The sequence below is a fragment of the Saccostrea cucullata genome, unplaced genomic scaffold (assembly GCF_032062105.1).
Source record: "Saccostrea cucullata isolate Sc308-1 unplaced genomic scaffold, CSIRO_AGI_Scuc_v1 ctg1558, whole genome shotgun sequence".
NCBI classification, from domain to species: domain Eukaryota; kingdom Metazoa; phylum Mollusca; class Bivalvia; order Ostreida; family Ostreidae; genus Saccostrea; species Saccostrea cuccullata.
Window position 1 is genome coordinate 177,076 of NW_026933071.1, and position 21,291 is coordinate 198,366.

The following is a 21,291-nucleotide window of genomic DNA, read 5'->3' on the forward strand; positions in this document are numbered from 1 at the left end:
ATGAGTGTCTGGAAAATTATCTGTCTAAGTAAGAATTACTACTAATGAGATATCTAGAAAAGCTACTTATATATTTCAAGATAAGGATGAGTTACAGTTTAAATTTTCTTCAACGTTTTTTTCAGACAATCTTTGTATATTATTTTTGATTTAATTAACAGGTGTGTTGGCACATTTCTGCTTAGCTGAAGGCAACAGACACAAAAGAAGTGCTAACGTAAGTTTTATGTTGCATAAACAATCAATAATAATTTTACATTTATGTATATAAGAGTAGAAAAAAAATAATACTAAAACAGACAAGCATTATTTTTCTTTAATGCATTATAGGCAGTGCTATAATTTTTTTCACTTCTTTTACTAATTAATGCATTGATATGTGAATTTCAAATGTCTTTGAGAGAATTAAATATTAAATACACCATTGAATGCTACATATATGATCTATTAGTATATGTTATAAAATGCAATATTTATTGTCAATATTTACATAAGTATATACGTTGAAAAAAAGCACAATTTAATGATACCAAAACTGCAAGCCTGGTAGACGAATACTTAGTACCATGATGCTTGATCTTAAAACATCCATTGTCACTATTTCAGGCTAATTGTGAGCCCCGATTCACAGTGATAGAGAATCACAGCGCATGTCTAAACAGATCCGATCAGGCTGGGGCCAGCGGTGAGTTCCTATGTCTTTTAACAAAGAATCTTAAATTCGAAAGACCCGCGCGAAGAGAGATAATTAAAAAATAATTCCTTAAATATTTTTTTGAAATCCAACAATGTCTCAATTTATACCCTTCTTGATATATAGTATTAGTCATCTTAATTTTATAATTGTCATCAGTACACAAATATTTCCCCTTAAAACTGTATGAAAATTGAATGCTGAGATATGGTTTTAAACAATTAAATTATTTACTCTTCATGATACTAATTACTAAATATTGACACTGTAACAGGTGTGTCAGAGATGGAGAAGAGAGAAATCGTGGATGCACACAATTTACTGAGGTCCCAGGTCGATCCTCCTGCTAGAGATATGATGAAAATGGTAATTATAAAGACATTCATAGTATAAATCACATACTTTTGTTACAAGAGGGGTCTTATCAAAATCACTTTTAAATTCCATAATCTTATAAATTCTTAATGGAAATTTTATTCTTAGCTTGACCTGAACATGCTGAAGAAAAGTATTTTTAGACTTTTGAAAAAAAAATCATATAAAAGTATCTTATTAAATATTAAGACATCTTTAGACTAATTCATTTTAATAAGAGGATACCTGCCATTTTTTCTTAGAAAAAATTTCCATAAACAGTGAAGTATTATCAACAGAATTCACTCTTCACTGAAATCTGCATGGCAGTGAAAAGGTTAAATGGAAGTGGAAATAGAAATAGTTTATTTACTCACTTTGAAAATAAGGATTACTTAAATATAATATTAAAAATTTGGACATGACATTTGGATTCAAATTTAATTTTATCTTACACCTCAAGGAGATTTCTCTACGAGTCTCTGCTTAATAAAGCCACTAGATATTCAATTACATATGTAGTACTTTTTGGTGTTCAGTGTTTTCAGCTTCCTGAAAGATGCTTTCTTGAGTAAACTTTTAACAGGCAATATGCAATATGGAATGTAGTTTAGACAAAAGTCTTTTAGATAAATAATCTCTCTCTCTCTCTCTCTCTCTCTCTCTCTCTCATATATTTTAACAAAATTATAATGGATTGATATTTTCTCACTAAAAAAAATAAATCCTGTAAAATTAGAGTTTTTTTTTCTATGTCTAGAGCTGGGATGACGATGTTGCATTAGTTGCACAGAAATGGGCAGAAAACTGTGTGTTCAGTCATGACGGGAATTATCAACGATATATTCCAGGTAAGAGGTGAAAGATTAAAAGGCGGATCTTAGATTTTCAAGTCAAATGGCACTGATAAAAGAATTAAGATTCAATTTAAAACATTTCTTAAGTTTTAGAACTGTATAAGATATTATTATTTGCCGCTTTCCATCCATTCTTTGAGTTTTTTTGGCTAATTTGTAAAAGGTTTAAGCAGGAGAGCGGCTTTCGAGGTTATGAAGGAACTGATATATAACATTTATTAACATTATAGAGCTCTACATGAGGGGTATTGACTGCACCTAGATCCTGCAAAACGATTTAATAATCGAGGTTTATTTCAGGGCGATTTGCCTCTGGACAGAATTTGGCTTGGGGAGGGGGCAGATTGACGTGGAATGCCACTGTCTACCTGTGGCACAGCGAGGTGTCAAAGTTCATATTTGGGGGACCTAATACTGAGGAAATCGGGCACTACACACAGGTTACTATAGCTATATATCTACAACTACATGTATTACATCAAGGAAGCAGTGAATTTCATGCATCAAATGCTATTGTTTTTGTGAAAGAAGAATGATTTGGACATCTTCTCATTTTATTCTTCCTGAAGGATCATCACTCTCCCACAGAACCCTTTTTTCAAATAAATTCAGATAAAGACTGTATAAAACCTTTCCCACATAATTCATGTAACATGCGACAAATACACTGATATTGCATGATGTTCTTTACTTAAACAGTTAAATTGTTAAAGGTAGGCCTAACCGTTAAGGTAGTCTACAGGCGTACTTATATACATTGCCTGCTATTTATGTCTTTATTTATCTTTTATACAGGTGGTATGGTCGTCTTCCATCAAAGTGGGCTGTGGATACGCCTACTGTCAGACAAACGCTTTACATTACTATGTCTGTAACTACTCCCCACCGTAAGTAGAGCAGATATATATATGCATGTACTTTTAATATGGCAGTTCCTGAGACACACATAAAAAGGAATACTAGTATGCAGTTCTACTGTCAATCATTCTGGGGGTATGCTTAATGTAAATGTGGACTTTGCTTACAGGGTATGTTATTCTTTATTGAGATTTACCTAGGGGACACCATTCTGTCAATCACCTGGTAAAACACGCCTCTAATATTTCATCGTGGTTCTTTTTCTCGGTTGTCTCGGTAGGCCCTAGCACGATAAAGAAACCTCACTGCTCAATGGCCCTGAGTGCCGAGTATAGGTCTAAATTTGAAGCTCCTCACTGGCATACGGTGACGTCTCCATATGAGTGAAAAATTCTCAAGAGGGACGTTAAACAATATACAATCAATCAATCAATCAATCTGCCAATCACCTGAAGGATTACGCCTCTGTTCTTTCATTGGCGGTTCTTTCTTCCAATCACCTGCAGGAACACACTTCTAATCTGTCACTGGTGATTCATTCTGTCTACTAACTGAAAGAATAAGTCTGTCATTTAAGATTTCTTCTATCGCTTAAAGGGATGCGCCTTTAATCTGTCATTAGTGATTCCTTCTGTCAATCACCTGAAGGAACACGCCTCTATTCTGTCATTGGTGGTTCCTTCTGCCAATCACCTTTAGAAATACGCCTTTAATTTGTCATTGGTGATTTCTTTTGTCAATCACCTGAAGGAATATGCTTCCTTATATCTTTGGTGATGTCCTCTCTCTCTCTATCACTTAAAGGAACATGCCTTTAATATGTCATTGGTGATTTCTTCTATCACCTGAACAAACACGCCTCTAATCTGTCATTGGTGGTTTTTTCTATAGCTGTCAATCATCCGAAGGAACACCCCAATGTCAAATTCGTACATGTATAAATGAAACAAAGTTGATTTTTTTCTCCTGTAAAATGCAAACATTTTCTTATATTATAGAGGCAACAGCGATCAAAACCTTCCGTATAAAAATGGTACCAGCTGTGGCGACTGTCCAACTCGATGTGAAAACAATCTTTGTGGTAAGTACACTAGAAGTTTATTGAAAGTTAAAGGTAGTCCGATCCCCGGGATGATTACAAAATTATCTCTGATTTTCAAATTTAGTTTATCATATTAAGAATTGAAATTACCCACCTGTAATGTATTTCTAACTGATCAGCAAATACGCGTGTACAGTTTAGGCAATTTATATACCTAAATGCTTGCTTTGTATTTTTTTTTACTTGACGTTTTAGTACCACGCCACGTGATACTGAAACTATTGACCATGGGTTAGGGAATTTTAAAATCGCTTCGAGACTAGAGAGTTTTTATTCTCTATAACTTGATTTAAATGTACGTTTGAAATCATAGGCACTTGGGGTATGGACCCCCCCCCCCCCCCTCTTTTTCCATTTTTTTTAAATCTGGGTTCGAGTCACCTTTTTCCTATTTTTCTATTCTAGTATGCACTATATATTATCATCAATGTAACTCTTTTGTCTCTACAAGCTGTTTTTAAATATGTCGTTTTCGACCGATACATGTATATAAAGAGATACGTATCGATCGAAAACGATATATTTAAAAACAGCTTGTAGAGACAAAAGAGATTATATTAATGATAACATATAGTGCATATTAGAATAGAAAAAGAGGAAAAAGGTGACTCGAACCCATATTAAAAAAAATGGAAAAAGAGGGGGGGGGGTCCATACCCCAAGTGCCTATGTTTGAAATATCAAGAACAGCCAAGGGCGTTTGTGATCATTATGACCTTTCAATGGTCAAATTATGATAAGGGAGATGTGTTGTTTCGTGTTGTCCTTGTCTGAATGGAATGATATTTTTCTTTAGATTGTGGGGGTATCGTTTGTGAAAATGATGGCGTTTTGGACCTATACACATGTACCTGTCAGTGTTCCTTAAACAGACCCTATTATGTTGGCAGCAATTGTGCAAGTGAGTAGTTTTTTTTTAATTTTTACACTATGTTATTTGAAGGATTTCAGAAATGTAATTTAGTTATCTGATATGAAAACAGCACTTAGAACCATACAGTACTAAGTGATTTTGATTTTTATTACAGTGAACTGCTCTCTGCTTACCCCCGACACCTCCTGGTGTACAAATTCACTCACCACCGCTTCGTGTGCCCAATTTAGTAACGTCCCGTATCATTGTCCAAATCTTTGTGGCATCTGCAATTGTAAGTGTAAATCTCTCTGTATTAACAGTTTAAATTTCGTATAAAACAACATTTACTTTTGCTTTTGAGATTTGTTGTTACTTTTATATTTAGATACTTCAAATTCTGTTGCTGAAATAACATCGAATCCCCCTTTGTCTTCCTCATCCGTCTTTGAATCGACTACCACTGGGTCTATGACGTCATCACAAACAACCACGAGACAGATCAACGTAAGGCGGACAACAGCGGGTACGTGTTTATTTCTTCTTCTTCATTTTTTATTCAGCTCCTGATTTTAAGATGTACTGTTCTAGAAATGGATTGTAAAGGGTTGATTATCACTTGGGTACAATCATGTAGATGTTAATAAGGAGAGCAGGCTGTACATTACATTCTAGACCTTCCCATATCCAAGTGTTCATTTTTAGGTCACCTGAGTAAACTATTGCTATCTGTTTTCGTCCGTCGTCGTCAGTCGTACGTCGGTCGTAAACTTTTGAACATTTTAAGCTTCTTCTCTGCAACCACTAAACCAATTTTAACAAAATTTGGTACAAAGCATCTATGGGTAGAGGGGAACAAAAATTATGAATTTCATTACCCCTGCCCCCCTGGGGCCTGAGGGGTGGGGCCAAAACCACTAAAATTAATGCAATCTTGAAAAATCTTCTTCTTTACTCCTGGACATCAAGCAGTCAAACTGTTTGCATGATTGTAATCAGCATTGAATTCTCTACCAAAATTATGAAATTCATGGCCCCAGGGTCAGGGGTTCTGGTGCTAGGGTGGGGCTAAAACAAGTATATAGTGAAAATGCATTATTTCTTTGAAAATCTTCTTCTCTGCCCCTGGGTAATAAATAAACTAACTAAATTCAAAGTTATGATAAGCAAGAGTGCCTCTACCAAAATTGTGAATTTTACGGCCCCAGGGTCAGGAGTTCTGGTGTAAGGGCGGGGCTCTCTATTGATTATATAGTGAAAATACATGAATTCTTTGAAAATATTCCTCTCTGCTCCTGGGTATTAAATAAACTAATTAAGCTAGTACATAGTTGTGATGACCAAGAGTGCCTCTTCCAAAATTGTGAATTTCAATGCCCTAGGGTCAGGGTTTCTGGTGTTAGGGTGGGGCTCTATTGATTATTTGTGAAAAAAAATATGAATTCTTTGAAAATCTTCTTCTCTGCTCCAGTGTAATAAATAAACTAACTAAATACATAGTAATGGTGAGCAAGAGTGCCCCTACCAAAATTGTTAATTTTATGGCCCCAGGGTCAGGAGTTCTGGTGTAAGGGCGGGGCTCTCTATTGATTATATAGTGAAAATACATGAATTCTTTGAAAATCTTCTTCTCTGCTACTGGGTATTAAATAAACTAATTAAGTACATATTATAGTTATGATGACCAAGAGTGCCTCTTCCAGAATTGTGAATTTCAAGGCCCCAGGATCAGGGGTTCTGGTGTTAGGGTGGGGCTCTATTGATTATTTAGTGAAAATACATGTACATGAATTTTTTGAAAATATTCTTCTCTGCTCCAGGTTATTAAGCAGATGAACTACCTACATAGTAATGATGAACAAGCGCCCTTCTTCCAGAATTGTGAATTTCAAGGCCTCATGGTCAGGGGTACCATGGGGGGGTGGGCTTCTACTCTTATATACTGAACATGAATTGTTTGAAATCTGCAAGTTTGTATTAATCAAATATTTTTGATAAGCAAGGGTGCCTTTTCAAAAATTGTGCAATGTGTGGACCTAGGGTCAGGGGTTCATGTGTGGTAGGGGCACTACTGATTATTAATGAATATTACTTATTAGTTGAAGTGCATTTTTTGTTCCCCTACCTTGCCATAGGTATTTAAAGTAACCAAACTAAGCAATTTGTTAAGTATATAGGTATGATTAGCAATGGTGCCTCTTTCAAAATTGTGAATGCCATAGCATCTGGCTTAAAATAAAAACCAAATTCAATCACTAGAAAGTTGTTGCATGATACTCAGGTGACCTATAAGGCCCATGGGCCTCTTGTTTAACATACAAGAGGAATTTTACGAACCTTATTTGCTTTTTAAAGTAATATAATAATGGAATAAGAGAGTACTATATGTTCAGTAATTCTACTTCATGTTAGATGTTTAAATTCTTATCATTTTAGCCCCAAATATTAATAATGGAGCCAGTAAAATGATACCATTCAGTGTCTCTGGTAAGTTACATTAGAGAGTAAAGTCAGGTTACTTTTGTACAATGTTATATTTAATACACTGCTAAATTTTTGACATTATTATGCAAATTTTTTATGTGAACATTTATATATGTACTTCTTGGTTTAATAAATTTTAAAGGAGAATAAAAAAAAATGTATTATTTTCAGGGATTTTTGGACTTTTGCTACAGTTCCTGGTTGTGAGTTAAAAAAAAAATTATAAGCAGATCAGCTGTTTACTTGATCTGGAAAAATGAATAAAATGTACATCAACAGGTCATGAACTGAACACAGGTGGCAGTAAAAGGAGAGAGAGAGAGAGGGAAAAAGAGAGAGAGAGAGTCTCACATGGACCAAAAGAACTCCAAAACATTTCTTATTAATTTATAGTTAGGTACATTGCAATCTTTGTCAGTCATACTATTTGTCCATGCAGTATATTGTCAATTTCATCCACTTCAAGTTAACGAGTAGCCAGAAATGACTTCTTTCTACAGATGCATGTGTATTGACATAAAATTAAATAACATCAACAAAGATTATATGACATTCTTTTTTTGTACACTGTCACTGGCACATTTTTTGGTTTCTTTGTAAACTTAAGATTCCAAAAGTAGATCATCATGAACTACATAATTAAGGTAGTCTGATCCTCAGGTTTATAAAATTAACTGTTTTAAAGTAAGAAAAAATACTAAATAATGAAAATATCTCTGAATCCACAATTTAGTTACAGCATGTAAATTTATCCACAGTTTTTCATTAGAGTTAAAGATTAAAGTTAATCATATTAAATAGCGAAACTTGTCAAATCTCCAATATTTTATCAGAAAAAGCGAACTGGAATATCAGCAATGTATTTTCTAATTGCTAATTGATCAACAGATATATTATAGGTTAAAGAAAGATAGGCATCCAGGCATTCAGAGAAATTGTCATGATTTTATATGTATTTAGTATTTTTTTGTCTTCTATTTCCATCATGTATTCTATAATATATAGTGTAAAAGGCTTATGCTATCGTTGCAAGACACCACAAATCAATTCTTATTTCATATCATGCTAATACTAAGCATTGGTATCTAATGCTGGATTCAAGAAAACCTTACTGGGTATTTCTCTAAAACTGTATCATTTTTATTCCTTTTAGGGTACAAATGTCAACTTTTTAAAGTCCCTTTCTTAGACTTTCAAAATTATTGAATCTTATAAAGATGATTAAATGAAAATTGTTGCATGAAAAAATTAATTTTCAAGCTTCATTCTGATGCATTTCAAAGTTATCCTTCCTGGCGGGGGATAAGATATCCTTAAAGCAAACTGATAACCCAGAGATGTTAAAGCTATGATAGTTCACTATCCAATCAACAATAAGCTTCCATATAATCCAAAGGAGGGTTATAGATGAATATTCCAAGATTCAATATCAATCAAATAAATAACATTTCTTGAGTTCTGATTTTTTTTTTAATTCTAGATGTTAGAATTTAATCAAACACATGGATTAAAAAATCAAAACCAGCATCTACTTTTGGTCTCTAAAAAACAACAACTGCATGGAAACATGATTTCATTTAAATGTTAATATTGCACATGTTTTAGAAAAAGAGTATGAAAAAATGAAATCATTTAAAATAACAAAAACAGTAACATGTTTCATGTATTGTCAACAACACATCATGAAAACAATTATCAAATTCAACATGACTTAATGCTGACTCCTTATGATAGTTTAACTATGTGAAATGCAATGATATAAAAATTCTCAGCATCCAATTTTTAAACTTCAACTGTTATAAGCAAAGCTGAGTTCATCATGCAAACCAAAAGAACATTCTCAGCCAACACACACTGCCTATTAGTGCTTTAGTATGGTGCTTAACATAATTTCTTGTTGGATAATTATATGGAGTCAGCTCTTCAGGGCCAACATTAGCAAAGATATAATTTATATATATGCCAAACACTGTACTGCACATACATTACAAGAAGTGAATGGGGGAAATTCAGTCAAACTTCAATCCAATGTATACACTGCTTCATCTACGACAACATCATGTTCAAGCTGTTATATATACAAATGGATGATGTTAAAATTCAGTGTGCGATGGACTGTTTAATCCAGAGCCACTCAACCACGGATTTGGCACAGAGAAACTCTCCTGTTCGTTGTTTTTACTCGTAGTTACATCTGTAGGCCCTGATGATGTCTTTGATGGGGGCTCGGCACACAGGGCATTTAGAACCCCGAGACATCAGCTGACGTCCACAGCCGTAACAAACGCACATGTGACCACACTGGTAGAGAACCGAGTCTGAGAATTTGTCCAGGCAGATCAGACAGTGCGAGTCGTTGACTGGACGAGACTGACGGGAAGTAGCCGTCTCACGAGTTCCATCTACAAAATAATTGGCTGATTATTAAACAAGGACAATTGGACAATACCACCTCAAATAGTACATGTATTTAGTACCACAAAGTATGTACCGGTAATTTTATTTTTATGTTGTAAACAAAAGTGGTAATATTTTTCAAGCACCTCAGTACGAAAATAAAATAAAACAGCATAATTGGTCATTTTGCCAAATAAAAAGTAATATAAATGAACATGTAATTTTTTTTTTATTTTTGTCAACCATGAAGTACTCTTCCTACTCTTAAATAACGGTAGGTCAAACCTTTCAATGAACTACATGTATACATTTCTTTAAAAGTATAAGCCTCCAGAAATCAGGAGGAGCAGTAATGAGATATATGAACTTACCTGATTTTTCGGACATGGCTGCGGCCACTTCCTGCCTGATGGCCCTCTGGATGTCCAGTTGAAGGTCGAAGCTGACCTTTAACATGTTCTTCATCTCCTCAACCTGGGCTTTCAGACTGGCCATTTCTCGGCTCAGGTACATGTTGGACTGATAAAAACGAAATATTTGAAAATCAAATTTTTTGTAAGAAAAAGGATGCGCTTCTAAATAAACAAGTTAATTAACTGAGATTTTTAAATGTTGGTATTTTTTTAAATTTGATATTGTCACATTGACTTAAATTCATGTTTACTTATTAATAAATAAAACCAACTTAATAATTTTAGTCCATTTAAGTATCAGTCACATTATCCAGCGATGGGGTTTACGATGAGAAACCGATACGTTTTTTGATGAAAATGGCGTGGTGGCCGCCCGGACACTATTAGTGATCGGACGGTGACTGAAGCTATTTTGCGAATCGGTGGGGTCATCGGTAGGAAATAATTCATAGTTAAAAAATCAGCGATGTCTCCAACGATGCGCCTCATAGCTCCTCATCGGCAACCCATCATTAACACATCTTTCACGAATCGGCCGATGTATGGCCGAGCATCGTCCAATATCCGTTGAATCTGAGGCCATCGTGGGGTTTAGTGGTGTTCAACAGATAAAGGCCGATCATCGGTCGATGTTCGACCAAACATTGGCCTGTAGACGACCCATGTTCGACCAAACATTGGCCTGTAGACGACCGATGTTCGAACGATGTTCACCAACGTATGAGCGAAGTAATATACATTGGCCGATTATCCTGGAACATCGTTTTATGATTAGCGATGCATCGCTGGGCCTTTGTAAGTCCGGCCGGCAACCACGCCATTTTTATCATAAAACGCATTGGTTGCCCATCGTATACCCATCGCTGGATAATGTGACTGATTCTTTAAGGACTACTAGGCCGATGTGGACCGATGTTAGGGCATCGTTAACACCACGGATTACCACCGATTACCACCGGTCTACGGGCTACCGGCCAGGAAATGTGACCTAGGCATTAATAGAGCATGAAATTTTAACCTACTTCTCAAACTTTATATATTGACCTATTCACAAAGCTCCTTGTAATTTTTACCTGAGTGTAAGGCACTGCGTGAGCACTGACACTGGTGACTGAGATATTGTCCAGGTTATCTTGGTTATTGAGGGGAATCCCCAGGTGAGAGAAGTCGTTCCGGATGATCGGTTGTGTCGGTTGGAGGGATTGTACATACTCCTGTACCCTCTGGCCGTCAGAATCTGTACCTCTCATGTGATCCTATAATAAGCATAAACATGAATGTCATTGGAACTTCCTGCAGCATTATTTTACTTATCTAAGAGATTGCCCTAATGACAGAAAATGAAGATGATGCTTGTATATTTTATTCCTTATTTTATTGTATTATATATTTTTATATGAATTGTGGAACATTCATAATTAATCTAAAGGTTAATTCATTATCAGAAGTGGCTTAATTTTTTTTAAAAATACAAGGCATAAAAAGAAAGATAACTCTTACAATGTGGCAAGTAACATACATGCAGATAGAAATTTTATGAGACATGAATTACGTACCCTCATGGTAAGTTCTAGCGTGGTTCGGAAGTTTCCTTGTAGGGTGGAGGTAACCAGTTGACGGTGAACCAGCTCACTGATCTCTTGAATAAACTGCTCCTGTTGCATTTCCTCCATCACATGTTCAGGGATGTTACCAAGGTTAACGCTTTAAAAGGGAGAAAAACAGCCATGTTTAACTCATTTCAACTTTAAAAAAGAGTGACATCATATATTATAATCAAATTTCTTTTCAAATTCAAGTCTTAAATCTTTTATCTTTGGGATTGATTTTTGGTGTTCAATTATAATTTTCATTCATCTGTGGAAAATAAGCATTCCCAAAAATCATCTGCATTTCAATATTCAAGAAAAAAGAGAAGCAGAGGTGTCACTCTTATAATAAATCAAACTAAGAATGACTGTACTGTACTCACTTATTCTCTTGTGAGTTGTTAACAGTAGGCTGTGGAAGACTTCTATTCTCATTACCTGAAAGAAAATAAAATCAATCTGTTGTCATTATTGAATTAAAAATAATTTTAACGTGGAAATACAAGTAAATAAAAATTCCTTAAATTGGCACTGTCAAAAGATCTTTTTATTAATCTTACTGTGAGTGGATGATCCATTTGAGCTTGCTGTGCTGTGTGCGGACAATCCACTTCTTGCACTTGTGATGCTGTTACTCCTACTGCGTTCTTCATGTTGAAGCTGTTCCACAGGTCGGGGTATATTTTGTATTTCTGCCTCCATGGGCGTACCTTCTCTTGAAAGACTGTTTGGGGTTGCAACAACAGATGGTGTTCCATCTCGAGACAGACTGTGGGGAGTTGTGTTATTTGTACTGAGGGGTGATGATTGTGGGGTGGTGCTCTGAGATGTACTGGGTTGGGGAGAAGCCCTGGGGCCCCGGGAAACATTTGAGACATTTGAGATAGTACCACGGATGATGTTTTCGAGCCGCCGTCTGAAGGCAGTGCCGAGCACGTTAGACACCCTCTGCTGCTCTACCAAGCCTTGGATTTCTACAACCACTGTCTCTGGGCGGATTTCGTCCACATTTTCCACGTTGACGGGAACATTTTCTTTTCCTGACTCTAGCTTAGCTTCCTGAGCTTGCATGTGTTTGGCGAAGAAGCTGTCAATGACATTTTTTCTACCAGTACTAGTTACAGGCCTTTCTCCATACTGAATCTGACGAAGCTCATACATACGATCGCTGCAAAGCATGCAAAATAAATACATTAGTTTAATGAAAACAAGCACATCTCTTAATTACTCGTCTTTGGGAAGTCTATAAATAAAATTCTATAGGTGTCAGCACAGGGGCATCTTATCCACTCTGTTCTCTACTTCACATATAAAAATATGTGAAGTAGAGAACAGAGTGGATAAGATGCCCCTGTGGTGTCAGGTTTAATTTAAATGACAGTCATGTCGATTTTACAATCTAACAGTGCTCTAAACAGAATAATTATGAATTCTTGATGTTGACGGTTAAAAATACCATTTTGTCCTCTCCAAGAACTCTGACAAGCCCTCGTCTTGACCTTCGGCCTTTCCTGCAGGTTCCTCCAGAATTTTCTCTTGTTTCGCCTCTGTCTTCATGTTAGATAATTCCTGTCGTTGGTCTTGTTCGCTGAAATCTGTAACACCTCCTTCTGCCATCCTAAATACTTCCCCCAAAGTTTTATACCGGGTAGGTGGAACCGTCAAGAGTAATGTTACTATTCTTAGCAATTACCTGTTCATGAGTCAGTATGTTTTGACAACAATCTCCCGGACTATTTCGGGTTTATCGTAATTTCAGCCTTTACTTACGAAAACTCTAGAGGACTTTTGACGTCAAACTAAAGCACGCAGACGCGCGAAGTTCAAAGGGATCAGACACACTGAAAAATGACGACAAGTTTAGACGATCTTTTTAATCAGATTATTCATTCAGAGCTTCATGCACAACAAAAGAAGAAGTACCATCATGACTGTAAGACTCTTTTCACTCCATTATTTTTTTTATCATATGAAATGAGCGCATTCATTATCAGTGATAATTCATGGACAAGGTAAAATAAATAGGCCTAGATCTATGGGTTGAGGTTTAAAAAAAGAAAAAGATATTTGGAGTAGAGTCCAGAGTGAAATGAGTACTCCATATTACATGTATGATATCCCTACCCCCAGTCACATCCCAGTGACGAAGCATCGTTTTTGAAAGTGAGGGAGAGTTTTAACTTCATATTAAAAAAAAACCGCTGTGACCAGATAGACAGGCGATCGCACAAGATAAGTTACACTGTAACCAGAAACATAAATTATATTAATGTTTCCGTTGTAACCGAGCCCCTATGTCAAATCTGCCACTACCATAAAGGCGTCGGAACCGGGGACCCCCCTTTTTGCAAAGTACGTTGAAGTTTAGCCTTTGGAGGTCCAAAAAGGGTAATTGGTAGAGGTTTGGAAAAAAGTTTGGTACTGAAAATGATGGATAGGCTACTATAACAACCCCCACCCCCACACTCCTAGGAAATAGGTTTTTCGTGTTTGGACAATGAACAAATTTCCGTTTTTTCCCTTTTTTTATTGCTAGGACATCAAGTTTTTTCGTTGGTTGGACATTCTTTTTCACTTACCCCCCCCCCTCCCCGCCCCTCCCATTTAAATTTGCTTCCAACGCCAATGTACTAATATAATTTCTTTTCAGCATACCCTTTCCATGCTTTCCTTTTTGATAAACATATTCACCATATTTTCTATAAAATAGACCAGAAATGCTCTTGGGGAAATCTTTTTTTGTATTTTGTGTGCGTAAATGGGGTGAGGGGAGCTACATGTAGGGCCTATGTAACAAACCTCAGTACAAGCCCTTGATTACACCCTATAGTGGTTTATAACCCAAAATCTTCACTTAAACAAAACTAAATCGTACATGTATACACTGTAAAAAGAAGTGTAAATAATTTAACACAATTATTAACACTATTCTGGAAACACTTAATTCACACGTTAAAGTGTGAATACATTAACGGGTGTGTTAATCTATAAACATGTAGAAATGTTAATTAAAATTAACGCATTACACGTTAAAAACCCTGGAAACACTTAATTCACGCTTTAACGTGTTAATTCTGAAATTGGTGTTTAACATTTAACACACGTTTCCAAAAAATAGAATCCTCATTATTATCCCTTTGTCTGTTGTCCTGTAGGAAAAAACAAACATAAATACATATCGTACGAGAATTATTTTATTTTTCAACACGTACGTGCATGTAAAATTGCTCACTAAATTAGTTCAAATTTGTAGTTTTGTATAAAGATGCCACCAAACCAATGTTTTAAAATATTCCAAAACAGTCCGTAGATTACTGCAAGGGTAGTCCAATTCAAATACATAATACGATTTTGCCATGAGCACACACAGCAGTCATAAAGGATACCATTGTTTCTTTTTTAATCCGTTTACCATGTTTACGTCCAAATTTTCCTCACATTTTAAGTAATCGTCTGATTAGGCGAATACAATTTAAAATAACGTTCTAAGTTGGTATCCAAGATACAGTATAATAATTCAAAGTCCAAGGAGAAATAATTTAGATTCACCACCATATAAGTCCAAAATTGTCAAGTTCACAAAGGAAAACGTCTCCAATGATCGATGTACATGTACATGTATATCACAAAATCCTTCATCATTTAAAAAAGCTACTTTGGAATGGTCTATTCCTCTTCAGACTCAGGATGCTTTGAAATTCTTGGATGACAGGTCTTCTATTGACTGGACATTCTAAAAAAAATGATGGAAATCCATAAGCAAATACTTAATACAACGGTTATAAATTAGTACAATATCTATTCTTTGTTTACATGGTTTACTTGACTCAACCGACCAAAGAATGCAAAAATGGAAGTGTTTGAAAAATAATATTTACATAAAATGTTATTGAAATAGAATTTGTACTACAATTCGTGTAGAAATAACTTAAAAATCAACTCACCTTTGCTCACAAGAACATACAATCAAGTTGGTCTTGCTTTCTTTGAATTTTCTGCTGACTGCTTTCTTTGAAACAAAGAAATTACTGATGCGGCGGCAAAAGGTCAGCTAGAGAGAGGTCAGTTTCAGTGATGTAATTCATCACTAATTTAAACACTTAATGTGTTAATGAAATAATACCTACTTTTAACACGGGTGTTAATAGTTAACAATATCGTATGTTCTATTACTAGCTTTTGAGTGTTTTTTTTCACCAAATGCAATTCAAGGATTTTTAATGATATTCTGACGAACAGGCCAGGAGTATTACTCATTATATGTCAGCTAGTGTAGATGTGATACATATAAATTGATATACACCAAACAATTATAATAATATACATATTAGTGAAATAAGGTATTAAATATGTTCAGAAAATATACCAGTTGGGGTGTTACAAAATTCTTACACATCAAAGTGTTTTGCATTCTAAATTTAAAACAAAATGTAAAGAAAATGGTGATATTAATTAAAATAAACTTGCAAGAAGATTTAGGAGCTATTAACACATAATATGTTTAAGCGGAATACATGGAATGCTTACATGTTCATGTGTTAAAGATTTTACACCTTTAATATATGACATGTTAAAGATTTAACACTGCCGTAAATCAATTAACATATGAACATGTTAAAAATGAACACTACTTTTTACAGTGTATATAATGCAAAATTGCAGCATATGATAAGATTACATGTCCTTATTAAAGTTCAATATTTTTTGTTTTGTAGTAAAATGTAGGATCCAGTCGACTTTAGCCAGAAAAGATGGATTACAGAAAAAACACAAAGAGTTACAAAGAGAACTGATATGTAAAGTAAGTTTAACAGAAAAATGATGCAGAAGATCTATTGGGAGACCAGATTTTCAGTTTGTTCCACCACGAAAATGGAAATAAACTTCAACTTGATGAAATTAATTTGGACAGCACACTCCATCCCCAATTTAATTATCCTGACTTGCTGAATTAACTTTTTGTCCCCCGCTTGAAAAGTGGGGGATATTAATTTGGGTTTGTCCGTCCGTCCGTCCGTCCGTCTTTCTGTCTGTCTGTAACGCTTTCGTTTCCACACGATATCTCGAGAACCCTGTAAGCTTTTGCAATGAAATTTAGCACAGCAACTCCCTATGGACTAAAGAAGACCCCTATTGATTTTGAGGTCAAAAGGTCAAAGGGCAAGGTCATAAATAAGCAAATTCTGTCTGTTAAAACACTTTCGTTTCCACACGATATCTCTAGAACCATTTGAGCTATTGCAATGAAATTTTACATAACAACTCCCTGTGGCCTAAGGAAGACCCCTATTGATTTTGAGGTCAAAAGGTCAAAGTTCAAGGTCGTAAATTTATACATTCTGTCTGTGTATAATATTATCATTTTCGGGCGATATTTGAAGAAGATTTTGAGCTTATGCAATGTAATTTTATACCAAAACTCCCTAGGACGTCTCTCGCCCCTCTCAAAGTGCCCCGCCCCGTTTGTTTTATTAGTATTTATAGTATTACATGTCGCTATTTTTAGCGCAGGGGCATGAGGAGAGTTTTTGCGTATAAAACAGGTTCTCGGCGGACTTTATGTTCTTATTACATCTATTAGAACTGTTTAATAAAGGCTAAATAAATCAAACACCATGGATTGTGTAAAATTTTGAGAATACCGAACATGAAAACATGAATATATACATATATGTGACTTCAGTTCTGCATATACTTCTCATCGGTTAAAGCGATTCCGTGGTCCAGTGGTCATGTCTCTCGTTTCTAATGCGAGAGGTTCCGGGATCGAATCTCGGTCGATCCTATCTTTTTTTTTTAAATTACTTTTTTTTTCACTAAATGATAGTATTCAGCATGTGAAATGAAAAATTTATGAGGTTATAAAATCATTATTACAGTGTGATAAATATTCCATATAAAAAGAATCTTCTATACACATAATAAAGAATAAGCAATCAAATCTTTAAATGCATATTCACATACATGTATTTTATTTGCTTCAGTATACATGTATACATTTAATAATTCTACAAATTTAATTATTTACAACTAAGTCAGGGGGATTCGACACCCCCGCCCCCCCTCCACGAACTGCGCATGGTTTACTTTTTCCCTAAGCGGGGGACACAAATTCTCTGAATTAGCTTGTTTTCTTTCAAATCATATTTCTTGGACATATTTGCAGTACAGTGCAAGTGCATGCAAACTAATTTTGATTGTGTAGACTTCTTTTTATTTGTTTTTTTTTTAATAAAATCCATTTCTTCCAATGTAGACAAATTTGTTAATCCAAGAAGAGGTGAATTTGAAGTGTTTAGATCACAGGGAACAAATCCTACGTGACGAAAAGGCCGCTTTAGAGACGGAAAAACAACGTGTCCAGAAATGTCTGGTTTGTGTTAGTTCAACTTCCACTTCCGAATTTTATATTTCATTGAAAAAAAAAATTATTAGTTATTGGATAGGGACAATTTTGATGGTAACAAACCTTTCATTTTTATTGTTGGTCTAATACAAAAATTATAAATCTGAAAAAAAAAATCATTATTTGTCATGATTTTACAGTCTTACAACACATGACATGATGCACACACTGTGACACACCATATTATCTGTTCATTTATTTATTGGTTGATTGTTTTAAACTATTTATTTATCTTACATTGATGCAGATAGACACGCAGCATAGAAAGTCTGAGGCACTGGAGGGGTTTTGTCGTGGGGTTAGGGGCTTCATACAGGGTTACGGGTTACAGAGTGGGGGTCATCAACGTAGAAAAGAGGAGCATCAGAAAGTATTGGAGGAGGCTAAACAGACGGCAATAAGCCTAAGAGCAGGTAACCCCCCCCCCTCTCTCTCTGTGCGTGTGCATGCGAAGGGGATCTTTTAACTAAGAAGTGGAGCTGGATTACTTTAATTGACACTTAGATCTGCCAGTATTCAAAGTTAATCTCCAATTTTACTCGTATTTGTTTTGCTGGATTACAGTGAAGTAATGACTTTAGTGGCTCCTTGCAGAATAGTTCTGATGATTTTTTGCTGAAGATTAAATGCTGCAATTTCCAGGGAAACATGACCTAGTTTTATTGCATTAAAAACTTTGTATTCCCACAGAGTTGGATGTCATGAAAGAAAGACATAGAAGTTTGGAAGAGATGGAAAAGCAACTCAATAATGAACAACAAAGACATCAAAATCTTCAGAAAACGAAAGAAGGTTAGCATACAATCATGTAGAGAATATTCTGATTCAAAGTTACTGTGATACCTGTGTTATAAAAATACTCCTTAATTCATCTACCTGGTTACAACGGACACACGAAATCTGGAAAGGCCATGTAGTTCACTTATTGCATCATGGTACTATCGAGTTTTAATTGGGTTGAAATTCAAAAAGCGCTGCTGATGAAGCTAGCTATGGTTAGATGACAATGAAGCGATTGCGTGACAAGCGATGCGGATGATGTGATGGCGCAAAAGTGCAATGACACGATTGCGATAACACAATGGAGCGAAAACAATGTCGCCACAGCACGATGAAGCGATATTCTCTATCGCCCTATTGTGTTACATGTAGCACCATTGTCATCGCATTGTCGCACCATCGATCCTTTGATGTTCGAATGTGCAAATAACCCTGTGGCCCTATCTAAATTAAAATCTCAAAGATGTATTTTAAGACATATTATAAGTCTATGATAAACATAGAATTTTTATGCACTTTTTAATAACTGTCCATATGTCGACAAGACTACATTGTAGGTTCGACAATTTATTCTAGATTTTGATGGCGAATTTACACGTAAGACATTTTAATGCATCTTTTATGTCGACCAAACTAAATTGTTCATGTCTTCCCTCAGATCTTGACGGTGAATTAAAGAAATTAAAAGACCAGACAGATATCCTTACAGCCAGAAAAACAGAGTTAAACATGGTGCCTCATACCGATCCAGAATTTTTAAGGTAACCTCTCCATGCTCTCGTAGGAACTTAAAATATACCGGTATGCATTTCAATATCGTAAAGGCCATAGAATCTTAAAACATAAACTTTTTAATAAATATTGATGAAAATAAAAATGTAATACTGACTGTCACTGACTAGCTAGTATTACGAATTCTTAAAGTTTGAGTAAGGACCTAGAAATTGCCAATGGAGAACGTCTAGAGGAGAAGTGTATGGCTTTACAGCAGGAACTTCAGCGTCTGCAACAGATTTTGTGGCAGAAGCAGGTCAGAGAGCGAAAACGATTGGTGGCATCATCCCAGCAACATCCGCAACAACGATCTGTGGCGGCATCTCAGCAACAACCACCCAAAGAAAAGGTCAGTACTCAGATAAATCTAGGGTAGACAGTTTGTGCCAGTTGATTCCCAATTATAATTTTAGTTCTGTTGCTTAATTAGGTATAAGTAGCGTTCAAATAATGATATAATTTATGAAAAATATTGTATGATGAACACTAAAATAATATTTTTGAAGAACATGAGCTAGTGTGATTTGTTGATTGTACCAGCTAGGAAAACAAACTTATCTAGTTATTATGCCCCCACCGCTTTTCGAAGAAGGGAGGGTATATTGCTTTGCTGCTGTCTGTCTGTCTGTTAGTCCACCATCAGTTTCCATTCATTTTATTCAGAGGTTGCACATTTTAAAATGAAATTTTTTATACAGATTTATCATAATAATATCTACTATCTAGGTCAAGTTCTGTTTTGGTACACAATTGAGTCATTTCAGACAGCTATGCTCCTTAGACTTAGAATTTCAAATCATTAGCAGTTTTCGTTCATTTTGTCTGCAGAGGTTACACATACAGAAATGATTTTTGGTATACATATTTATCAAAAGAATATCTATGTCAAGGTCCGTTTTGGATACAACCGAGTTATTTTGGATAGAGTTATGTCCCTTGCACTTAGAAAAAAATCCAATTATTTTGGGGAGAGGGCATAAATGTTTTACAAACATTTATCGTTTTCATAAAATTTTTGATTAAGATTTTTTTCTTTGCTTTGCGTAAAAATTAAAACCTTTTAATTTTGTTTTCATCATCAGCTGATTAGAACAGAACTTGAGACAAATAGCAACAGAATGACGGTGTCTAACTTCAGTACTGGAGAGGATATCCCGAAATAGAACCGGTGTAGGAAGGTATTATAGAGCCGGCGCAGGAAAGGATTGCCCTGATATAGAACAGACAGAGGAAAAAGAAAACAGACTCAAGAGAGGATATCCTCAAACAGAGACACGATGGAATTTTAATTTAATGCGGTGATAATTTAGTGTCTATGTTACAGGGAAATTTGATTGGACTGTCTGATATATTAGATTTATAATTAAAAAAAAATTGATCATCTGCCGAGTGTAAGAGAATGGATATTGAATGAGAGGAAATGCCAAGTCTGACTATTTTTACATGAATTGTTTAATTCTGTAGTAACTGAGATGACTTTTCTGAAACTATCATTTACAAGTTATTAAAGGTTTTCTTTTCTTTATTTTTGAACTTTCCACAATCTTTTATAAATTGATAATAATCAAGAATAAAGGAAGATTATATGTAAAAAAGAAGTTAGCCATCTATTGGTATTTGAAGAAATGGATTTTTAAAATACTTTAAATCGCATAAAATCTACTGATTTAAAAGTTAAGGTGGAATATCCCTCTGATAAGGGAGATTACTCTTTTGATAAGAGAGATAAC

General features: G+C 35.2%; 3 protein-coding genes across 3 annotated transcripts; 2 read left to right on the plus strand and 1 right to left on the minus strand.

The window, feature by feature from the left end:
• Positions 1–7,515, plus strand: LOC134237211 (cysteine-rich venom protein-like). Its single transcript, XM_062719314.1, has 13 exons — positions 1–28; positions 162–217; positions 607–685; positions 969–1,060; positions 1,809–1,899; positions 2,206–2,345; positions 2,701–2,792; positions 3,762–3,844; positions 4,662–4,766; positions 4,894–5,013; positions 5,107–5,244; positions 7,155–7,205; positions 7,374–7,515. The coding sequence occupies exons 1-13, from the start codon at positions 1–3 to the stop codon at positions 7,412–7,414; spliced, it is 1,116 nt and encodes a 371-aa protein (XP_062575298.1). The 3' UTR covers positions 7,415–7,515.
• A 1,192-nt stretch (positions 7,516–8,707) lies between these two features.
• Positions 8,708–13,357, minus strand: LOC134237178 (E3 ubiquitin-protein ligase Mdm2-like). Its single transcript, XM_062719278.1, has 7 exons — positions 13,058–13,357; positions 12,162–12,769; positions 11,985–12,039; positions 11,569–11,716; positions 11,086–11,268; positions 9,971–10,118; positions 8,708–9,604 (listed from the first exon to the last, which is right to left on the minus strand). The coding sequence occupies exons 1-7, from the start codon at positions 13,216–13,218 to the stop codon at positions 9,381–9,383; spliced, it is 1,527 nt and encodes a 508-aa protein (XP_062575262.1). The 5' UTR covers positions 13,219–13,357; the 3' UTR covers positions 8,708–9,380.
• A 20-nt stretch (positions 13,358–13,377) lies between these two features.
• LOC134237180 (moesin/ezrin/radixin homolog 1-like) lies at positions 13,378–21,081 on the plus strand. The gene is made up of 8 exons (XM_062719279.1): positions 13,378–13,534; positions 16,317–16,402; positions 17,858–17,974; positions 18,255–18,420; positions 18,698–18,799; positions 19,446–19,548; positions 19,712–19,910; positions 20,644–21,081. The coding sequence occupies exons 1-8, from the start codon at positions 13,450–13,452 to the stop codon at positions 20,722–20,724; spliced, it is 939 nt and encodes a 312-aa protein (XP_062575263.1). The 5' UTR covers positions 13,378–13,449; the 3' UTR covers positions 20,725–21,081.
• The last annotated feature ends 210 nt before the right edge of the window (positions 21,082–21,291 follow it).